The sequence below is a fragment of the Brugia malayi genome (assembly GCF_000002995.4).
Source record: "Brugia malayi strain FR3 genome assembly, contig: Bm_v4_Chr2_contig_001, whole genome shotgun sequence".
In the NCBI taxonomy this organism is placed as follows: Eukaryota; Metazoa; Nematoda; class Chromadorea; order Rhabditida; family Onchocercidae; genus Brugia; species Brugia malayi.
The window spans coordinates 4992404-5016917 of NW_025062476.1; the positions used below are offsets into that span (position 1 = coordinate 4992404).

General features: G+C 22.3%; 3 protein-coding genes across 3 annotated transcripts; 2 read left to right on the plus strand and 1 right to left on the minus strand.

Moving 5' to 3' along the window:
* Positions 1-3181: 3181 nt before the first annotated feature.
* Bm2112 (Uncharacterized protein) lies at positions 3182-8241 on the minus strand (the record flags this gene model as incomplete). Its single annotated transcript, XM_043078468.1, has 6 exons — positions 3182-3409; positions 3876-3945; positions 4313-4454; positions 5184-5293; positions 7784-7887; positions 8134-8241. 6 exons carry the CDS (start codon positions 8239-8241, stop codon positions 3182-3184), a joined length of 762 nt encoding a protein of 253 aa, XP_042934402.1.
* Positions 8242-12318: 4077 nt separating this feature from the next.
* On the plus strand, positions 12319-13578 carry Bma-dut-1 (dUTP diphosphatase, putative; the record flags this gene model as incomplete). Its single annotated transcript, XM_001892163.1, has 4 exons — positions 12319-12438; positions 12863-13004; positions 13146-13327; positions 13453-13578. The coding sequence occupies 4 exons, from the start codon at positions 12319-12321 to the stop codon at positions 13576-13578; spliced, it is 570 nt and encodes a 189-aa protein (XP_001892198.1).
* A 4038-nt stretch (positions 13579-17616) lies between these two features.
* Positions 17617-20120, plus strand: Bm13587 (Uncharacterized protein; the record flags this gene model as incomplete). The annotated part of the gene is made up of 6 exons (XM_043078469.1): positions 17617-17733; positions 18005-18124; positions 18450-18563; positions 18991-19043; positions 19620-19780; positions 19921-20120. The coding sequence occupies 6 exons, from the start codon at positions 17617-17619 to the stop codon at positions 20118-20120; spliced, it is 765 nt and encodes a 254-aa protein (XP_042934403.1).
* Between the last annotated feature and the right edge of the window lie 4394 nt (positions 20121-24514).

Below are 24514 nucleotides of genomic sequence, written 5' to 3' on the forward strand. Positions count from 1 at the left end.
CTAGAATTTTTTAATCCGAACAAATAATTCTAAAAAATAAAAAAATAATTAGAACTAAAATTGATAATTTATATATTATTGCCTATATTTTTTCTGATACACTTTTTTTTAACGAATAAATGATTTAATTCAATTAAGCAGATCAATTTAATCATTAATATTTATTATATTAGCTAGATGAAATATTCTTTCATATTTAATTTAAAAAGAAATTTCACTAAAAATTTATTATATCTACTAAGTACCTTTCACAAATTAATCTTTTTCACCTTATTTTTCACTTTTTTTTTTCAAGAAATATTATTTAGGTGATGATAAATTGATAAATGTGTGTAGAGAAATGATAAAAGTTTGAATAACTATTGATAACAAAAACGATAACAACAATAACGATAATAATGATAATGTTAGTTATAATAACTAATATTTGGAAAATGATAAGTGTGGAGAAATAATAAAAGTTTCAGGAACTGCTGATAATAACAATGATACTAACGTGATAATAATGATAGTATTAATTAGAATTATAAAGTAACAATAATTTATGTCTGTTCTGTTCGGAAAAAAGAGAAAAATAAATTTAAAAATTTTAAATTGAAAATTTTGAAAAAATTACAGAGGAATAGTAAAGAAAAATGAAGTAGAAAAATAAGTAAATAAATTATAGCAATTATTAAGAAATAAATGATTTATTAAATTATTAAATTATTTGAAAAGTAAGCATATTTATGGAAAAACAGAAGTGGAAAGGAAAAAAATGAAATTAATTAATTAAATGTCTAAATTATCGGCGTTTTATTCTTTGGTTAATATTTATAGCAATTTATGATTATGAAATTTGCTTCCACATTTGAATGAAATCTATTTCTGCTAGCTCACATAAATAATATCTAAGATTAGTTTTGTTATTAACGACAAGGAGTGAAATACTTTAAATGCTCAAATTTAAATTATTTATGAAATTGGTTCCATTAGAATGCAAATATTCATTCATAAATGTAAATGAGAAATTCCGATTATGGTTAGTTATATTACTGATAACAAATGTAATACAAAAAGCTCAATTATTCAAATAAATTTTTAAATTTGGAATTTTTCAAATCCTTCTAATTGGTTCATTTCATTTCAGGAATATAAAGTAGACTAAGAGATTTTTTACTCAACCTTTGTTATTGTGGTACTTAAAAATGAGTGAAGATCCAAATACTTTTACATATAATTATCTTACACATTTATATTGATAGTAATTAAGGAGCAGAATGGCAAGGTCAAGTGTCAAAGTTATGGAGGGCAAATGTCAAATTTATCTTGTTGATTTTTCTACTATTTCTTGATTTTAAACTCTTTTCATTCCATTTTAAACTGATAATTTATCACTGAGATTTTAAATGTCAAAAAGAATTTTAAACGATTTTAAGATGTTTTGATTTTTTCTGTTTGATTAAATTGTGCTAAATTATTTTCGATAAAACAATGCAATGAGAAAAATATTAATGCATAAAATCTGATCGAAATTTTTAAAATTTTGGAAGTATTTGAAAAGTAGAAAAAATTTTTCTTCAAAAAAAGGAAAAATTTCAAATGCATTACATAAAGTATAATTTTTAGTAACTATATAAATTTGAAAAAAAAAAACATAAAATTTGGTTTTAAAGTCTAAAAATAGTCGCAGAAATTATTTTGCAATGAAATTTACTTTTATAATTTATTATCTTTAAGAGATTAGAGATGAAATAATATTTAGTAATAATATACCTTCAAAATATTTCCCAAAAAATTAACATTGCTATTAAAAAGAATGAAGCGATACTACAACTAAATGATTTCAAATACTGAACAGTGATTAATCGTTGTAATTAATAAATATCGTTGAAAGAATTTGTTTTCATTGTCAGAAATTAATTTAAAAAAGAAAAAACAAAAATAATTCATTAACTAGTAATACATTCAATTAGTTTTCTATTTTCTTTTTTTTTTTTTTTTTGCTTTTATATCTGACATTTTGCAAATTTTAATCACAAAACTGATTACTGATTTTTATATTCCAATTAACAAAACTTTTGCCACTTGACGAACCATTGAAATGTTATCATTTTTTTCTCCTTTAAGATCCGATGACATAATAATAATAATTAATAACAATGATGATAGTAAATGATAATAATAATAATATTAAATAGTAGCAATAATAATGATAAAAAATGCATATATATGGATGCATGGATTAAATTTTGAAATTATCGAAAAATATTATTAGCTAAAATCATCCATTTTTCAGGGAAATATATTCAAATGTGAAGGACTGAATTTCATTTACTGATTAATATAAAACTATCAAAATCAAATCATTCGATCCGAATAAAAAGAGAAATTGCAATTAGTTGGATTAATTTAAAATGTGAATAAATTTTTTTTTTATTCTTTCTCAAAATTCTTAAAGTTATCTTTCATGAACTAATGACATTTAATTAAATAAATAGTAACAAATGAAATATTAATAATTAAATTACTTCTTCTTACAGACAGATGAAATTACAAGAGATGAACTCAGATGAGTTGGGTTTAAATAATTGCAAATTGATACGATTAAAAAAAAAAAAAAAATGATTTCTCATTTGTTATCAATGATTGTTATCTATTAAAGCTTATCACTACTTTTTTATATACTCTACCTATTACTACAATGCAAAATTTATCAAAGTTCTGAAATATTGCAATTCTCTGAGAGATATCAGATAAAAAAAACAATAAAAGAAAAAAAAAAAAGCACTGAAAACATAATACCCATAAAAAACATATCAATTTTAGAATAAATTTTAACTGTTTTCAAATTTGTAGGAAAAAAGCTGTTTTTGGAAAATTATTTTGCATGTGATTATTGTGTTTGTTATTTAATTTCAGCAACGTTTTTTTTTTTTTTTTTTTTTATATATATAGAAAAATAATATTTTATTCAAAATGAGGAAATTTTATTTATATTTTTTGGAATGATAACATGAAAAATTTCAAATTTCTCAGTGAAAATTTTCATCAAAGAAAAGTTTTCTTTTCATAATTTTTGAAATTAATGAATTATCAATTTGTGATAATATCTTCAGTTAATGCTGTTTAATTGTAATGAATCAACATATTAAACTGTAAATAACACAACAGTATCAAAGTTTTTTCTTTCTTTTTCTGATCAATAATTGATATTTTTAATCAGAAATATAAATAATAACACTGAACCAATCAATAATTTATATTCTTGTTGATTGTGAGTTTGTTGATTGTGAACATAAATCGAATTTAATAAACTCAATTCACGTTTTGAAAAATCAATGTTACAGGATGGTGGTAGAATAGGCCATTTGATTGTCAACATGTCATATATTGCACTACGACTGATCCACAATAATCGATCGATGAACTAAAATTATTTTTGTTGAAATTATAAGCCAATGATTTATGATTGCTTATATGTAAATTATGAAAATGTATGTATGGCGCAATTGACATAATAAATTTGATTTATCAAATGTTATAATAATTTTTTGAAAACAGATATTTTGAAGTGTTATTATTATTATTATTTGAGAAATGCGTAAAATGTATTCAAACGATATCTAACATAAGCGCTCATTAATACCACTCAAAAGATAAGTATTACAGATATTCCATTTTTTTCGTTTCAACCAACAAAAAAAAAAGCTAATTTAAAATATTACTTTTAAAAAAAAAGCAAAAAATCCCAATTGAATTTTTTAGTTGTTTTATGAGATTATTAAATAGAATGTTTATAATACAGAGTGTATAAATATAAACTTAACAATTAGTCTTTAAATCTTTAATATATCAAATAATTACAAATAATTTATGGCATATGCAAATCTTACATTTTCACTACTTTGTCCACAAAGATGACCATAGTTGCGGACACTACAATCAGCAAATTTATCCAGACTTCTGAAAATGAACAAAAAAAAAAAAAAAAATAGGCGAACAAAAAAATTTTTTATTGTTTACAATTAAGTGTCAGTTATTTTTTTTTATATGAATTAGGAATATATTTAAATACCGAAAAATTATTCATTTTTATAATAATAAGAAAAGATTTGTAATTTAAGGAACAAAAATTTTTTTCTTCCTAATTACAACCAATTACTTTGTGGTGGAGTAAGTTTTTCTAAACATTTCATTAAAAAATCTTCTAATTAATTAAATTTTTTTCTTCCTTCAGAAACTGAGAAATTATTCTCATTAATTTCAATAATTTACACAAATGATAATTAAATAATCATTCAATTGAAATAGAATTCATAAATTAACTAACAAACATATTCTCTGAAGGGCTGACGGCGATTCATTTACAGTTAAAAATTTGATGCGTTCACGAAGTTCGTAACTTTGTTTGCGACAGTTTGACGTTAAATTATCGATATTCTGTCGCCAACATGGAAACTGCGCTTGAAGCACTGAAATTTATTTATTTGTCCAATTTGTATTTGTATATTAATTAATTTATTTGCTAATTCAGTTTTCTTGTCATTTCAAAGTTAGTTTAATTTCAAATTTCATTTGTCCACTAAATATATTTATTTGTTTATTCGTATTTTAATTTATTCTTCGTTCTAATCAATTCAATTATTACTCAATTAACTTTTACGCTGTTAGCAATTTTGTTTGAAATTTAAAGTGGACAATATAAAAGTGATAAAATCGAGATCAACATTTTTATTGAATTAGTTTTTAACTTTTTCAACAAAATCTTGATAATTATAACTTAGTGAAGGTAATAACATTTGATAACAAACTATTGATAGACTAATATAACTTAATAAATTTAATATTATTCCCATAAAATTGCAAAATTTATGGAAAAAAAAAAACTTTACTGGAAAACAAAATTTGCTTTAGAACAATGAAAAAATAAAAGTTTCACTTGAATGAGAAAGCGTTTAATCAGTTTAGTGTAATAAATTAATCTCATAGCTTAAAAAATTTAAATAGAACTTTAGTTTCCTATTATCTCTCAAAATTTTGAAATATTCGAGAATAAATTAAAAAATTAAGAAATATTCAAGATAATTAATCATATTTTGGACTAATTATAAATTGACACAGTCAGGTGAATGAAAATTTTAAATTTATCTAAGAAATAAAATTTAAATATGATATGCATAAAGATGAAAATATACTTTTACCAGGTAAATTCAAGCATATTTCTTGCCACGGTAGAAGTCCCAATTCTATAATTTTTCGTTCATTTGTCTTATTACATCCGGCAAGACAATTGATTAACAAATCATTACTTCTAAAAATATTTTACAAATATTTCCTTTTTTTAGTGACAAAATTTTTCTTCTCAAAAAAAAAAAAAAAACATTCAAAAGTTAATTACTTTTTTTTGAGAAATATTTCTCATTTTAAATTAAATCATACTTTTGCTTTTTTTGTAAAAAAAAATTTGTGAGAAAATCCCTTAAAATGAATAAAGGTAATTTTTCCTTTTTCGTTTCTTTCTTTATCCATTCATTTCGTCTTTCTCTCTCTTTTCCTTTTTTTTTTTTTTTAAAAAAAAAAGAAATATTTGCTACTAATAAACTATAATTTACGCCAGAACACTACTTATGTTAAGTAATTAAAAGCGATAAGATAGTGTCATTAATTGTTGTATATTTTTTACAATTCAATCTAATGCGACAATTAAACCGATTATCGGTCGTTTTTCTTTTTCCCTCTCCCTCCCTCTCTCTCTCTCTCTCTCTCTCTCTTTGTATGAATGGATTGAATATTTTTGATGATAGATGTCATTGTGTCGCATTCATCAAAGATAAGCTATTCAGTTCAGTTCAATTGACCATAAATCATTGACATATTATTGTCAACGTTGTCATCACTGTCATCCCTGCCAACACTGTTATCATCATTTGGTACGTGATGGAATTTTATGTTACATACATAAATATGAATATTTATGCAATCATTAAAATAGCATAAAAATATTTTTTTTTTTTTCTAGCAAAAACAAATATGAAAATTTTGATTAAGGAAAAGAGAAAAAACGATTAAAGACAATTATCATTGTTATTATACTGAAATATTTACCACTTTTTTTTAAATAATAATGATAATAATAAATGTATATATTATTATTATTATTATTAATAATAATATATATTATTATTATTATTATTATTATTATTATTATTATTAACAACCGTTCCATAGAAAACTAGCATCAGCCAAATAAACCTAAAATGCTCATATTTTTGTTTATTTTAAAAAAAAAGACAGAAAGGAAAACAAAATTTATTGAAAAATTCTTAGTATAAAATAATTTACAAACAAATATTTCGTATTTTATAAAGTGAAAAAAAAAAAAAGAACGAATAAACAATCAAAGAAAAGTTATTTTATGATAAATAGAATATGCTTTTATTACTAATAAAAACAAAAAAGCAAATTTCAAAAAAAATGTCCTATCATTAAAAATTAATCATTCTTCCTTCCTTTCTATCCTTCTTATCATTCATTCCTTTCTTCATTTCTTTTAGTATCTTCAAAATATATGAGATGATTAAATTGTACAAATTTCATTTTAATAAAAATATATTATTACCTCAGGGAATATACATAATTATCACTTCGATTTTTACACTTATTTTCAATGTTAACAAACATTGAAAATTTAATTTGCAATTGTCATTTCACATCACCAAAATAACATTTTCCTATATAAATAATAAATTTTTATTCTTTATTTTTTAAAATAATAATAAAAAAAAAAAAAAACAATAATTGATATAGTAAGATAGCGCCTGATTTTCGAAGTTAATTAATATTTTTGATCGACAGAAAATCTTAATCCTTTCTCTCTTTTAGCTTAATCCATCAAAAAATTCCTTTGTAATTTAGCGATGTGCTATAATTATAGCAATTATAATTAGTATAATTATTGTGGGATCGCGCAAAGTACGGTATTGTTTACATAGATTAAAGCTATTAGAGAATTTTGAACAAAAGATTAATTTGCGAATAATCTGCGAATGATTTTGAAATAAATTTTTTTTTCCAAATTTATTGTCGGTGTCTTTTTTTTGTTTGTTTGTTTGTTTTGCAAACAAAAGACGGAGAATTTGTAAATTTCTCTTTTTTTCTGATAAAATGTTTTCAAATCAAAATATAGCAGATAATTGTAACTTTCATACTTAAAAAAAGGAAAGAAATTGAGGCTGAAAAAACGTTTGAATAAAAATTTAGAAATTTTAATTTAATTTCTATTAAAAAATAAAATTTGTTCTTTTGTAAACATATATTTTTGTATGTGTTTTTAAAAAAAAAAGTAAAATAAAATAAATAAATAAATTTAAAAAATTTCTAACAAATTTTTTAATCGAAAGTATGAAAAAAATTTCGACTTTCGTTGCATTATAAGTTAATTAAGAAACAGGAATTATATGCCAGTTACATAGGTTATTTGGCTTATCTCTACTAAGTCAAATTGTCTATTTGATTTGTTCTGAGCCAAATTGGCCTTACCTTACCAATTGTAAAATAATTTTTTGATATGAAAAATTTGATTTTGAAATTGATTTTTCTTTTGTCGAAAATTTTCATATGAAACGCAAACAGAATTGTGAATTAACTTTGAAAAATAAATAATATCTTAAAGTGAATTCTTTTTCGATCTTTGACACTTCAAATGAAACTTAAATACGAATTTTTACTTTTGAAAATTAACCTTTAGTCTTTTTTATTTGTCGAATTTATTAAATGAAAGAAATTAAAATATATTTGTAACCTGCAAATTTCAACTGCTCGATTATATGCAGCTGTTTCATTACCGGTAGCTTTCAGTAGTGATAATAATGGAAATGCAAAATTCAATGACCATTCTTTTTCCATCTTCAAAAGATAAAAATAATAAAAGGTACTCAATTAAACAATTTAAATATGTTTAAAACAATTTTAAACATTGTCAAAAGATCAAAGACCACCATCTTTTTCAATGATTGTTTCTTTTAATTTAGTCCCCTACTGTAGTGATAATAATGGAAGTGCAAAAATAAAAAATAGTCGTCTACCGGTCACTGAATCATTTTTTTTTTTTTTGTCAAATTAATTGAACAATTTAAAATGAATAATACCAACCTGTTGCATGTGTGCATCTTTACATTTAAGTACACAGTGTGGTACACGTCGTGCAGTACTACGATTTGACAAAAGTAATACTGATGTTATTATTAATTCTAATATCATTTCAAATTAAAATATTGTTCTTAATTTCTGAAAGAATTTGCAAAAAATTTTGCACAAATAATATTTTAATATAAATTGAAAAAGTAACTTTTGTATAAGTAAACCTTGTTTCATTTTTTGCAAATAAAATATTGCTATATGTGGTGATAATGATGTGAAATCTATAATAATAATAGTGATAATAATAATAACAATGATAATAATACAGCATTAACTGATAACAATATTAGTACTGGTAATGATGATAATAATAATCAGAAATGATATTAAGTATTGGACTAAATTACTTCGTTGAATCTTATTTTGTAATATATGCATTTAGGCAATATTAGCTATTCCACTAGAGAAAATTGTTTGATTGAATTAAAAAAAAAATAATATCTTAGTAATGATTGGTGATAATGATAATAATGATAATCAGTTGAGTATATAATTAAATGAAGAAAAAGAATATACATAAGCAATACTTTCAAATATATTTTCATATGTCTGATTCAGAATTTTTTTCATTATTTCATTTTAGAGGATAATGTTATCTCAAGGGAAATTGAAAATATGGTAGTTAATTTTGAACAAATTCTAAAAACCATTTTCATACATATTGGTTTTAAAATTTTTTCTTTAATAAAATTTTGATTCAGGTATAACGCACAAAAAATAATATTAGTTTTGAGAGAATTTTCGAAGAAATATGCAAAAAAATTTTTTGGAGTTATAACATTTTTATGTTTCATTTTTCATAAATGACTTTAAAATTTTTACATTTTTTTTTTTTTTTTTTTTTTTTTTTGGTAGATTTGAAACTTAGATAAATTATCTTTTTTTTGTTTGGTGTAGGATTTATTGAAATATTATATATCTTGAAGAATTTATTTATAATTCATTCAATTTTTTGGATGTTTTAAACTTTCATACTGAATACTGAATACACTGACTGATCAATTCAATTTAAGTTCACAATTTAAAGAAAGGAAATATTGGTCTTTTCATCGTACTATCAGTTATTTTAATCAGACTATTTGGTTTATTTCATGCATAATTAAATATGAAATGAATGATATTTTGTTTTTAAGCATGGTAAAATATAATTGTGACTGATTTTTTTTTAGCTTCAAATCATTAGTTTTAAAATCTAATTAAAATTTTGTCATTTATCATCTATAAATTACATCAATCTATTGAAAAGATGCATGAAATGAACAATCCAAAAGACTATATGAATGAATAAATAAGTAATCAAAATAAATAAACAAATTAATAGGTAAATGAAGAAATAATAAATGAAAGATAAAAAAATAAAAACATCGAATAGATAAATAACAATTGAATTTGTACGATAAAATAAGCAACAATTAGTAAATTTAAAAATATTTCAAATCTATAAAATGATATCTGTATTTAATAAAAAAAACTTAAAATATTTCAATTCGATGGAATGATCGTATTAAAAGTATAAATAGTAGGCGTGTAAAAAGGACGAATATTTATTCAAGCCTAGGGAAAAGAGATAAGCAAATATTGGAAGAGAAGCCTAAGTGTCACTGTTGTAATTTAAGAAAGCCAAAAGAATCCGCCTTTCAAAATGATATGCATTTTTTTTTTTTTATTTAATCCAATCGGATCTGAAAAGAATTATTTCTGAAAAGTACTTTATGTAAGTAAGTGAATTCGTTCATTCTTTAAATAAGATTTTAATTCAAATTTGGTTGAATTTCTTTTTAGGTATATTATCATTTGAAGATCAGTTAATCACTAAAATGACTTAGAATAGATCACAATGAAGTTGTATCGTTCATTTGAAATTGTACAAAATTAGTGAATCAAAAATGATCAAACTATTTGGAAATTAGTAAGACAAAAACATTTTGCTTATTTTGATGGAACAAAAATTATTTACTAAAAATTGAACATATTAATTTATTATAACTCTACTGTTATATTTTTAATACTGAAATAAAATATATTATATTATCATAAATTTGTGCAAAAACAAAAATAACTGGCAATTAATTTTTCAATAAAAATATGCAATAAAATTCAATTTCAAATTGTTATAGAAATTTTAAAAACTATTTGTAAAGTAAAAAAGAAAAAATTTTTTCTTCAGTGATTTTTATTTTATTTTATAGGCCAGTGATTAATTTTGATTTGATAAAGAAGCACAAATGACCTCTTATCACAATGAATGCCATTTTGATCAAATTCTCTTAATTTATTATCTATCAAAAAAGTATTGGTGAATTGATTTCAAGGAAAATTTTATGCTAATATTAAATTTATTATTATCATTATGCTAAATTAAAAACAAATAAACAAATTTGTGCAAAAAATGATTATTGCTTGTTGTCTAATTTTTTTAAGAAATAGATATACTGAAATCTGATTAAAATTACTTAGAAATTTTTAAAAATTAGAAAAAACTGTTCGCAAAAAATTTTTTTGCAATGATTTTTTTTTTATTGCTTAGCTTCAAGCAGAAATGATTTACGCCTAAAATTCCATTCATTTTGTATTTTTTTTTAATTAACAAATTGAACTGGTAAATTTATTTATTTATAAATGCATCAGAATTTTATCATGCGTTTGGTTATTGAAAATTTCAATTTGAAACTGCATTAACTAAAATATTTATTTAATATAATTTGAATTGAAACATTTCATTAAATAAAATTATATTAAAAAAATAAAAACATTTTCTATGCTATCGAACAACTAATTTTATTCGATTTCTCCGATCAAATTTATCTTTAATATAATTAAATTAATTAATTAATCATTATTGCTGATTTTATTCCCTTTTAATTGTTTAATTGGCAATATGCAGAAAAAAGTTTACATTGAATCATTTATCATTACAGAATCGTTATGAAACTTTTTTTCAAATATTTATGGAAATTATTCATTGAAACATTAATTATTATTTATTGAAAATAAGTAATAAAAAAATATTTTAACGATTTTTACTTTTAATAATATATTAAAGTTAATTAATCAAACAAAAGAACAATGAAAAGATTAATTCATTTCGAATGAAATAATAAGTTGTTGAACATAAACAACTTTCATTCGTCTTTTTAATTTTTTTAAAACAGAATTCAAATTTACATATAGTTGTGATTTAATTTTGATGAATGCTAGATCAATGGAAGTGAAAAAATCATTTGAATTTCATATTAAGCGATTGATTTCAGTATCAAATCAAATTGTGTAGTATAAATTTAAGAAAAAAACTATAACAATGTTGGCAAATAGTTTAAAATATTAAATTTATCAGTTTTTTTCAGTAATTTAGTTTGAAGGTTGGAGCATTCAAATATTTTATTCAATAAGTTTCTATTAAAAAATTATTTTTAATAACAATTTTCTAAATTTTCGATTTCATATAAGTTCTCATATTAATTGTTTCCGTTTTTTTTTTTTTTTTAAAAAATAGTTTTTCAACTATAAAACAGCGTACGACGTTGAGAAGTACGTCAGACTATTTGCTTTTGTAATTAATTATCAAATTAAATAGGTATATAAGCATGTGGATGTTGACATTTTCATAATGACTGCGTGATTTGAGCCGTCTTTTCGTGATGGTGTTGCGTACGTGAGGTGTAGCGTGGTGATTACGTTAGTTCATGTCATTATTTGAGCAGTATTTAAAATTGTTCTTGGTAACTTTTTAACTTCATTCCGAAAACTTTTTTTTTCGAGACTGTGAGATTTCAGTTCTGCATTTCCTGTAGATATAAATTCCTGACAGAATTGCTTTTTTTATTTTTTGAAATATGTTATAACCTATAAATTGAAAAAATTACTTGGAAATTTTTGGGTTTTTTTCTTTCTGACAGTTTTAGATTTTAAATCCTTCAGCACATGGAATTTAGTTCTGAATAACAATGTTGATACGCCGGTTTACTGACTTCTTGGATTACGTCAAATATAACTTTTTGATTTATCGCACTTTCAGTAAAGGTATAATCCTGAAATATTGCATAAATAAGACAGTTGCATTACCGCAACATCTTTCTTTCATTGTCAAAACTTAGATCTTTTTTGCTTGAAATTTTAGTAGGACTTTCAGAAGCAGCTATGTCGAAGGATAGTGATGTAATAACACCATTGGAGAATATCTTGCAGGAAACAGAAAATCCGACATCAAAAAAGCTAAAAGTGGATGCCATTCCTGCTGTAAAAGCTTTAATTCCGGAGGTAATATTTTTGAAATCTTATTCTTGTTTGATTCAATTATTTTATTCAATGCAAGTATTATTTTCAACTGATAATTTATCTTTCATCGTAATCGAGTTCAAGTTCGTTGAATTTGTTAATACATTGATTTTTATTAGTTTTTTTGATAACTATTAGCGTTTCTGGGGATTAATTCACATATGAAGACCGGTTTAGGAATGCCGCTATTCAAAGTAATTAAGTAATGAGTTAAATCCTTAATTACTAGTTTTATAGTGCTCCTAAGCTGTTAGTTAGTGATTAGAATCGGCTTGGAAATTTATATTTTTTTGGAAACGAGAGTACTTCTCTACAGTTCTTGCCACAGTTTCGTAAAAATGATTTTAAACTTTTTAAGTTAGTATGTTCACCATATTTACATATAATGATTGGTCATTACTTTCAGATTATTTCTACTATAGAAATGGATAAGAAATGTATTTATTTCAAGAAGTTATCGGAAAATGCCCAGATTCCAACTTACGGATCGGAATGGGCAGCTGGAGCTGACCTATACAGTGCTTATGACTGTGTGATACCCGCAAAGGGTAATTTTTTTTTATTTCAGTAGCTAGAAATTTTATCATTACTAGTGATATATAATATAATCCCTTAGCCAACTCTTGACGTATTGTCAGTAATTTATGATTATTCATAAAATACTTCCCAAAATTCTATACCTTTTATAGATAAAGGTTCTGTTGGGACAGATCTACAAGTTCAAATTCCGCGAGGTTATTATGGTAGAATAGCGCCACGCTCAGGTCTTGCTATGAAGCATTTCATTGATGTTGGTGCCGGAGTTGTTGATTCGGATTACAGAGGTCACCTCAGTGTGGTGCTTTTCAATTTTGGTACCGAAGATTTCCAAGTAAGTTTGCAAAAATAATTATCGAGGAAGTAAAAGACGACTTTTTATTAATATAAATGTTATGCAACATGACAACGTTCATATTTCAAAAAAAAAAAAAAAAAAAACTTATATACATATTACAGATAAAGAAAGGTGATCGAATAGCTCAATTCATTTGTGAGAAAATTTCTCACTGCGAATTTGTCGAGGTTAAATCGCTAGAAAATAGTAAACGTGGAACGGATGGATTTGGTTCAACTGGTGTTTAGTATTAGAAAAATAGAACCTATGTTTAAATATCAAATGTTTTACTTTGTCGAAAAATGGGTGCCTATTTTAAAGTTTTTATATTTCCAGATGTTTCATGTTTATGTCTCTCTTTGATCTTACTTATCAATGGCATTTTAATGAATTTTTTACTTTGATTTAAAAAAAAATCATTCTTACAGTTACATTTTAACCTTACTTTTTTTTCAGCTCCATTTACTAAGCGTTCCATGTTTTGTTGACATTATGAATGATAATTCTTTATGGGGAGCTTTTTGATAAGGATGATTATGCAAGCCCCATTTTAATTACTTAAACTACATTCTTATCTGATCTCACCGTATTTTTGCATTTTTTTTTTTTTTGTTGTTTGAAGGAAGCAGTTGGCGTGTTGCTGTTTAGCAGTTATGTTAATACTTTTCAAATATTTAATTTGTTGTCTTGGCAACTATTTACCTCTCTCATAGGATGTGCTTATTTTTTGTTTTTTTTTTGTTTTTTTTTTTTTGCACAGTACATTTTTTGTCTTGTAATTCTTTATTGCAATATAAAAAAAATGTGGAACACTTCTTTGTAATTTAATAAGTACTGCAGATAAAAACAGATAATTTGAAAAACAGTTTAAGAAGTGAAATATCAAATTTGATACTGAAATGCCGAAACACATACTGATTAATTGTACTGAGAATCGACAGTCTCTGTGATATAACTAACTGCTACTGCTACTGTTATTTCATAATTGAGATGGTGGTAAATAAAGTTCATTTTACTTAACTTAAGCCATTCAGTGTAAAGATTCAACAAATAGGTCGTCAAAAATTATCAATCTGATAAAGTGAGATTCTATCTATACATATGACAAGGCTCTCCCTCTCTCCCTCTCTCTCTCTATGAAATATTATGAGCTTTCCACATAAGTTTTATGATATCGTGAAAAGGAACAGCATACCTATTAGAACATATCTAACCTAATTTAATTAATTGATCAGGATGCAAAATTAATAAAAGCAAAAAAGTTTATATAACTTTTATTTATGTTGAAAAAAATAAAAAAACATACATATACATTTTGCATAGTGGACGAATCATATTATTTATTTATTTTCATTTTTTATTCACTTTTATTATTTATTTTGTAAATTATAAAAAGTAAACTAATTATAATATTTATTATTTTCTGTTTGTGTATGTGTGTCATTCATCTATTTGCTTTTTTTTTTTTTTGTTTTTTATTAATTTTTACAAATATAATTTTACCTAATTTTCTCATTTATTGCGTAAAAAAAATGCAAAGATCGTTTCAATATAAAATAAAAAATAGCATTTCCTTTTCCTTTTTTCCCTTTTTTCCATCCTTTATAGGCTTATTTCTATTAAATTTTTCCGCTCAATGAATGAACGAATAAAGAAATAATGAAAATTTTATTAGTAAAAAACAAGGAAGAGGAAAATTAAGATCGTAATTTGAATATATATGTATAATTTCATTGTGTTAACATTCATTCCCATCTTATTTATTACTTTTCCTTTTTTTTAATTTTGTTTTTTATTTTTTCCTGAAAAAAAAAAGATTCAGTTTTCCAACCTTTTTCCGAATCGTTTGGAAGTGTTTTAAATTTAAACAATTATGTCTTTTTATTAATCAAATATAAATGACAATAATTTGGTTTTGAAATGAATATTTGCAAAAGTAAAAATTTTTTCAAATGTTTTAATTCAGTTATTATTATTATTATTTTTTTAATTCAAAATTATCGTTAATGATAAACTGATGAGATTTTATAAAATTCAATGTTACAATTCATAAAATATTTACATTTTAAAAATTTCACTCTTTCCTCTTTTATGTATCTCTAAAATTCTCGAAAATTGCTAAAATATCTTTGATTTAATCAGTTATTATTCAAAAAAATCATTTTTCAAACTCTTAAACTTTTTTTTTTTAAAAAAAACTTTGATTGAATGTTAATTTTTAATGTATTAGCAAATTGTGAAATTAAGAAAAAAAGGTAAAAAATTTTATCCCTTTTAATTTATAATATCTCAGATAAATGAATTAAAGTAGATTTTTTTCTCTCAAATTTTCTCTCTTACTTTTTAATTTGGCTTTAACTAAACTATTAAACAATGAGAAACTGAATCAACTTTTTAAAGAATTGAAAATGAAAAGTTGAATTATTTGAAAAGAAAAAAAGATTCAATTTATTGTACATTGTTCATTTTTCCGAAATATTTTACACTTTTTTTTTATCACCTTCCTTTCTTTCTTTCTCTCTCTCCCTCTCTCTCTCTCTCCCTTATACGACCTCCTTTTGAATTTTCATATACCAATATTTTCATTTCTAGGAAATACGACAAATACTTATTTTTTAAATTTATCACCAATTAATTAAACTCTGAATTTTAAGCAACTGAATTGTTTAATTAATAATTACTTAAAAATATAATTATTGTAGGAGTTTTTCTAATATTTTTAATCACAATCTACACCAATTTCAAGAACAAAAGCGATAAATTATAAATATTGCATTGAAAAAAAATTATGAAAAGAGAAAAATGAAAGAAATTAAAAAAATGAAAAAAAAAAAAAAATTGCGTGCTTAAAATGTTTGTAATTTATATAAATTCAATATATTCCATAACTCATATTATTTAGTTTTATTTCTTTTTCACAAATATCATTTCATTTAACTAACTAATTAATTAATAATATATTCCTAAGTTTTATTTATTTTGCATTTCATTTTGGCAAATTTCATTTCTTTTAACCAACTAATTAATTAAATAATCAATTAAATTCTATGAGTGCTAATCACGTTTCATCCATTTTTAATAAATTTCATTTAGCTGAACTAACCGATTAATTAACAATATAATTGAGTAGTTAATTATTAAACATCTTTTAGCATATTTTTTTCAAAAATAAAAAAAATATACAAATGTACATTGACTTACATATATATATATATATATTTAATAACAAATAATACTTATTGATGGAATAAAGCAAATTAATTAATTAATTTTACTTTATTAATTATAATTTATGTGTTTATAATTAGTCTTTTTCCTTTTCTTTTTATCATAATTTATTAACAACAATTTTCAATCTTTTTATTAATTACCAGGCAATAAAATGATTAATTTTCAGATAGCAATAAATTCATTCTAGTAATCAAATGAAATATGATAATGTGATAATGAAGAAAAATTCAAAGAGACTTTGATATGACATTAATAATATTTCCAAGAATTTGTCACAATTTTCAAATTTCATTTCATTTTCTATTTTGTTTGTTTTGCCGGAATTTATCAGAAAAAAAAAATTAAATGAAATGAAATATTTTTAAATTAATATTTTTTCATAAAAATATAAGCAAGTAATTTATCATAAATTCTTTTACACTTTGTAACATTTATTTAACGCTAAGCATTAATTCATTGTAATCGAAAAATTTATTTTAACTTTTATGAATTTGTTGTGCCAAAAACGGAATTATATTTAAGTTTCAAAGAATCTACGTATTCTATTATACATTTAGTTTAATTTTTTCTCTTTTCTTTTGCAATTTCATATCCTTTGTATTTTAAATATAAATTAATCTATTTTTTTCTTTTTCTTCTTTTTTTTTTTTCATTTCAGAAACAAATTAAAATAATTTTATCAAAAAATGATGGAGACAACAATTGCTAAAAAGCGAGTTAAAATTTATAAAAATGGTGATAATTCTTTTGAAGGACTTGATGTAAGGATTTATTTTCTTTCTTTTTCAATCAAAGTTTCAAATTTTAGACAAATTAATGTTTTTTTTTTTTTGGAAGATGTGCTATTTATTTAAATAAAAATTTAAAAAGAAATGTTTTTTTAAAAAAATAAAAAGCAAAATTTTGAAATAATGATTAGGCGAAATTGTTGATGCATTTATCAAAAGAATATTTAAGATATATTTTTGTTTACTCTGTAAAATCAAAAGATTGAAAGAAAAATAAATTAATGACAATTCCACTAGTTTATCATCAACACGGATCAATTTAAAAATATGCAAGAATTATTGAATATTATAAATGAGAAAATTGGTTTAACAAATGGTGCAAAAAAGTTATACACATTAAATGGAGAGCTTATTCAATCAGTGGAACAAATAATTAGTGATAAGGTTTTTTCTGCCTTTTTTTTCTTTTAATTCATTAAGCAAATATGAGTGATAATAATTTGGTTTTAAAATAAATATTTACAAAATTTCTGTTTCCTTTTTTGAATGTTTAATTCAGTTATTATTTTTTTGATTTTTTTGCAAATAAAATAAACTTCAAAATTTAAACATAAAGTTAACAAAACTTCACTACAATAATAGTAATAATAAGAGTAATAATAATGAAATAAATCTTTTAAATTCTAATTTCAAAAATAAAAAATTTTTTTTAAAGGAATATGTAGCGGCAACAAATGTTTTCAAAGCACTTTTATACGGACAAATGAAGTTTATTACATCTACTGATAAAATCGATAAGCTAACAATGATAAATTCTGAGATTTCTTCCTTAGCGGTTATTATTTTTTTTTTTTTTATTTATTAATTTATTTATTTTTTCTGTCTTCGTTTCATATTTTTTTCGTCTTTTCTTCAATTTTTCAGCAAATTTTAAAATTAAATTAGTTACTGAAATTGATTATATTATATCGTAACTGCTAAAATATTTAAAAATGAGTTTTTTTTTTTTTATAAATTTGAAATAATTATTGGATAAATAATTTTATTTAAAATTATTTATCGAATTTTAAATTTAATTATAATATATTTAAAAGAGAGAATAAGCTGTTCCATGTATGTGTATCTATTGAGTGAACTGGAAAAGGAAATTTTATTTGAAGTCAACGAAAGTATTAGCATTACGAATGTCGAGAAATGTTGAAATGAAAAGAGGTTGGCGTAAGGAGAGTGTGGCAGAGAAGAAAAGCAAAAATAATGTGCAACCGCAAAGAAAGGTTACTCCATTGTAAATTATTTCAAATTAATTCCAATATTTTAATTTCAATTTTTAATGATTTAAATTTATTCCGTGATTTTTAATAATTAAAAAAATCATTTTTAAATAATTGAAATTTATCCCTTAATTCCATAATTTCAGTTTTAATAATTCAATTTTAATGAAGAATTGATTAATTTCTTGATAATCCACTAATTTCAGCTTTCATAATTTGATTTGAATAAGATATTTATGATCTTTTTATTTTTTTTATTTTTTAAAAAAGGAAATTCTTTAATTTTAATTTTTAATAATTTAACTTTAATGAAAAACGATTTCTTTTACAAAATATATTTCGTTTTATTGAAATTCTTTCTCAAATTCATTTCAAACGATAATAATTGTTGGAATAAAATAAGTTCAAACGATTATACATTTCATTTTAGTTATCAGATGGAAACAACAATGCATCAAAAGCTGAGCAAACAAAACCAATAAAGTAAGAAAATCCAAATTAAATAATTACTTTGCAGTTATTAAGAAGCTAATACTCACATTTTACAGAATTATAAATTGTCACACGGATCAAAAATTAATTATAATTAAGTGGGAGAGCGAATAATTAACGGCAGAAATAGGTCACAAAGTCTTCTTTTTCTTTTTTTTTTTTTTTTTGTTAAGCGAAAATTTTCCTTTATTTTTAATGAATAATGTTAATACTTTTTTCGATTAACATTTCTCTTATTTAAAAATTAACCCAAAATATTATCGTATCAAAATTTTACATTTTTAACAAATCACTTTGTCGTCTATTATCATATTTATTTATAACTTTTAATGATAACAAACACAATCAGATAATCTTATCAATTCAATTAAATTGTTTGGTTTCATTAAAAAATATTAATTAATTTTATATCTTGTATTTTTTTACTGATGTGTTTGGGTGAATTTTTCTACTAATAAATGTTGTTACTTTGTCGTTTTTTTTTTTTCAAAACTTAATTATTCATTTAAGTGATTGTGCTTTTTTCTTACTTTACCATTCGCTTAAGTAATTGTGAGATTTTTTTAGATTAGTAAAAGAGAGTAATGTGGCTAAAACTACAATTAGTAACACATCGCAAGCTGAAAAAGGAGATGCAGTGAAATTCATTTCCACAAATCCGTCTAAATCGTCTAAATCATTATTAGCTGAACCCATAATTAAATCATCAAAAGCACTTAAAATGGATGGTCAGTAAAATTTAATATTATAAATTTTATAATTAATTTATAATGCAAAAATTTAATTCTGTTTATGAATTATTTTTAAGGTTTGCCACATAAAGTACCAATACAATTAATTTATTCAATTTTTTTTTTTTTTTTTTTAGAAGTAAAAATGAATCAAACTTCTTCGATGATAACTGGTGAATTGTCTAAATGTTCGCTATTATCCATAGGTCAAAGGCCATCAACAACATCAATTAAGAATCGCACTCCAACACCAAAACCAGGAGCTAAAATTTACCAATCTGAGAAAGGTAATGTGAATAATAGTGCTAAAGATATAATTACTTTTAATTGCCGCTAATAGTTGAAAATAATAATTAAAAATTAAATACAAATATTACTTTTTAATTTTGATTAATCGAATGATGAAAAAATATTTGTGATACGAATTATTTTTTCACCAATTAATAAAAGTGAATGTTAATAATTTATAAAATTATACCTAATTTTTTATGATTCGTCAATTTTTAGCGTTATTTGTTAGGATTATCAATGTTACATTGACAAATGACAACCAAATTTTATTGATAATATTATCAGTTATTCTGATAATAATGATAAGAAGAGCATATTTGTATAAAAAGAATTTCTCCGTCTGAGTGAATTTATACTAACAGTCGTAAAATTCCATTTAATCTTTATTATCATTAATTGATTGATTTACAATTCATCGACAGTATCCCTTTTTTTTCTTTACATAAAAATTTACATTTTGTTTACGATATTATCGAATTTTTCAGTCGTAAACAGTTGAATTATTTATGATATTACTTTCAATATGCTTTCAATATTGATATAAATTTAAAAGATTGAAATTTTTTTTAAATAATCTTATCATAAACAACATTGCTAGACAAAAGCGCCATAAAATACAAAAAATCAAACATAATAATTTCAAGAATTTTTTTTTTTTTTACTATAATCATCAAAAAATTTTTAGGTAGAAAGAATATAGCGAAACAAACTGGGAGTTGGAATTGAAATTGGAAAATTGGAAGCTCGAAAATGATTAAAATTATTGAATTTTTGTAAAATTAAGAACTTTTGAATTAATTTTATCTTTTTTTTCAAACAACTTTTATTGTTTTTTACTTTGTTATTTACATTTTTTCTTTATTGTATAAAATATTGTAATGCCATTAAATTCGCTTCAAAAAAAAAAGAAAAAATTCCATATTTTATTTTTTGTTATTCAAAATTTTTCTCATTTTGAATTAAGTAAATGTTTATTTTTTCTTGTCATATATGTATACCTTGTACTTGTCATTTTAATTATGATGGATTACTTTTTAGATTAATTACTCATAAAATCATTTCATAAAAAATTTACTCATCAATCGATACGAAGGAAATTTGTAATATTTTTCTCTCTCTTCCTCTTTTTTTCTTTTTCTTTGATATAGAAAGAAAGAAATTGTTGTGATTTCTGTCAAAGTTTAAATTGCTTCATTTTTTTGATTTTTTGCCGGAAAAAATTTTTGTCCATCAAAAATTTCTAGCTTTTTTGAAATTGAAATTATGAATGCAAACTCGATATGTGTTTGTCTTTTGTATTTCATATAATTTTTTTTTTTTTGACATTGCTATGCGGATGAAATTTTCAAATTTATATCACTGATATAAAATCTCAAATGTAGAATTTCTTCATTTTGAAATGAATTATTTATGTTAGTGACAATTTAATCAATTATAATGTATAATTTATACTTTAGTTTCATTTATCGAATACATTTTCATTTTGTTAATCATTTGAAAAAAACAATAATAATGTATTATTAATGAAAATAGAAAACTTTTTATAAAAACAAAATAAAATCTTTTTTTGCAAAAGTACTAAAAAATTTTCCGCTTTTTTCGAAAAATCATTTCATCGGTTTATAAAATATTTAAATTTCACCCAAAAAAGAAAAGAGAGTGAAAATTTTTAGAACGTTATTATATTGTTAAATAAATTCATCAGTTTATTAATTCCATTAATTTCGATAAAAAAATTTTTCATTATTTTTACTTCTTAATGTTCTGAAAAGAAGCGCAAAAATATGATTGGAATATAAGTGGAATGATCAGATAAGTCATATAATTTCAAAGTGTCAACTAGTCATAACAATATTAGCAATCATTGTGCGAAGACAGTTTTACTGTCAAATCAATCAAATCAATTTTCTTTCTACATCTATCATTGAAATATTACACTAAGCTTTTCATAAAATTATATTATTTATGATTTTTCTTAAAAAGATTTAAGATTAAAAATAACAGAGAATTTTTATTAATTATTGTTAAAAATTAAATAAAACAGATTTATTCATATGCTAAATAGAATTTTTTTTCCAATTTACTAAGCTTTTTTTTTTCTCTTTAAAATATATTAAATGACAATTTTATGTAGTATTGATAAAATACATTTTCCTTTCTTTTTTTTTTTAGTACACAAATTTTAGTACTATTAAAGATTGAAACAAATAGAAAAAAATTGCGCCATAATTCCTGAAATCAATAAAATGTAGATAACCGGTTATCAATTTCTTTTCCTTTCAACGCTTTATCATTCTGCCAATTTCTTATACCAATCAATTCTAACAAAAAGTGTTGTAATTGAATAATTGAAAAACCAAAAAAAAAAGGAAAAGAAAAGAGAAAAAAATTCTAAATTTCCAAAAATTAAATAGCAAAGAAAAAAAAATAAACACCGTTAAACTTTAAATTCTAAAACTTAAAATTATAAAAACTTAAGTTTTTTATTCCTAATATTGAAAAGCTATTTAAAATCAATAACAAATATATAATTGGAATGAGGTAATTTTTGTATTCACATAAAATTGTATTTCGTTTTCATTGATTTTCATAATTATAAAGTCATATCTTTTCTTTTTTTCAAAAAAATTCAAATACAAATTTAAATTTTGTTAAATTTTGACAATGATTACAGAGCGATAAATTTTTGTTGTTTGATGTACTAAATCTGCTGATGTATCCTGAAATTTTACTAAATATCAGTTACTAACATTTATCCTAGCTAATTCATTTCTTTCAATGAATTTGTTTCATTCAAAAAATGACCAAATTTTGTTGTTCTGAGATAAAATTATTTGTTTAAAATAATCACTAAATTGTTTGCACATTTAGTTTAGCCAAATTAATTGACACTAAAGTTAAATTTCATAAATACTGCAACTATTATTAAGAGTTTTCTCTTTTTTAAATAATTCAATATTTACATTCAATTTTCAGTATCATTGCAGATAAAATTAATAATTCAAGCATACATTAATAACTTTTTTCTTTTTTTTTTTTGAAATTAATACAGTACTATAAAAATTTAATCGAAATTTAGCACACTTTTCCATTTATGTTATATATATATTGCATTGTGTAATTTATTCAGTTCAGTTATTAATTAGTGTAAATGTTGAAATATCATAATTTGATAGTAAATTATTTTAATTTTTAAACAAAAATTTTGTTATTTCACCTAATTATTGCAGCTATTTTTTTTTTTTATGTCAACTTTAAAATATTTTTTTAATTTTAAATATTATTTTAAATAAATTTTAATTAAATTCAAATTATTTTCAAAAAAAATGTTGACTCTTTTCTTTTTTTCATATTTATTTTTATATTATTAAATAATAGTTAATAAAATTATTTTTGACTCAAGTAATTCGTTTCTTTCGTCATTAATCAAAAAAAAAATGACCGAAATAAGTGCTTTGAGTTTGATGAATGAATTAGATAAACTGAATGGATAAGTATAGTAAATAGGTTAGAGGTCATCCATCCATTAGAAGAGAGTAGTATTAAAATCAGTGAATCGTCGGTGTGATCTGCCCGACAATAATTGCTTACCTATGCTTTGGGTTATGCATAAATATGTGGGATAATGTAGTGTTCAGAGTATTGTTGCCTTCTTCATTTTGCAGTTATGTCATTAGAAAATGATGACAGAACTAATATTGTCACACTTTTTTAACTTTTTGTCATATCTTTGTCATTCATTCATTTCCATTTTATTTGTTATTTGCTCTTTAAATCATTAAATTATTAAATCATTTTTAGTATTTATTCATTAAATTTTTTCCAAAATATTATTAATATTTTTTTTTTTTTTTTCAAAAATTTTTAATGAATTATTTTTCGTTCTTTTTTCTCTTTTTTTTTTTGATTCAAAAATTACAATTAAAAAAACACTATATAAAGAAATTTTTTTTGTAAAATAAAAATTTATGAGATTTTCTTTCCTTTCAATTAATTACAGACAAAATGTAAAACAACAAAACGATTATCATCAGTGATAAAATCTAGAAATCATATGATATGCTTGTTTCTTTTTTTAAATAAACTAAACAAAAAAAAACTTATCACCTTATTGTTTAGTATTTTTTGTGATAAACTAGTAGTAGTAGTAAGTGGGATGAAAAAATGTTTGGTATATAAGAACGCCAAAATTTAAGTAGAATAGAGAGTGAATTTATGAAATGATTTCCTGATTGATAATAATTATGAATATTAATCAACCAATCATATATGATACATAATAGTGTTATCAAATATGATTAAAGCTTATAGTTTAATCCTTTTATGCTATTGGCATTTATTATATTAAATTAAGTTTAGACTTAGTTTTCGTCGACTATTTCAAATATTTCATTCACAAATTGCAACAAATCTGATAAAAACAAGGAGAAGGGAAAGAAG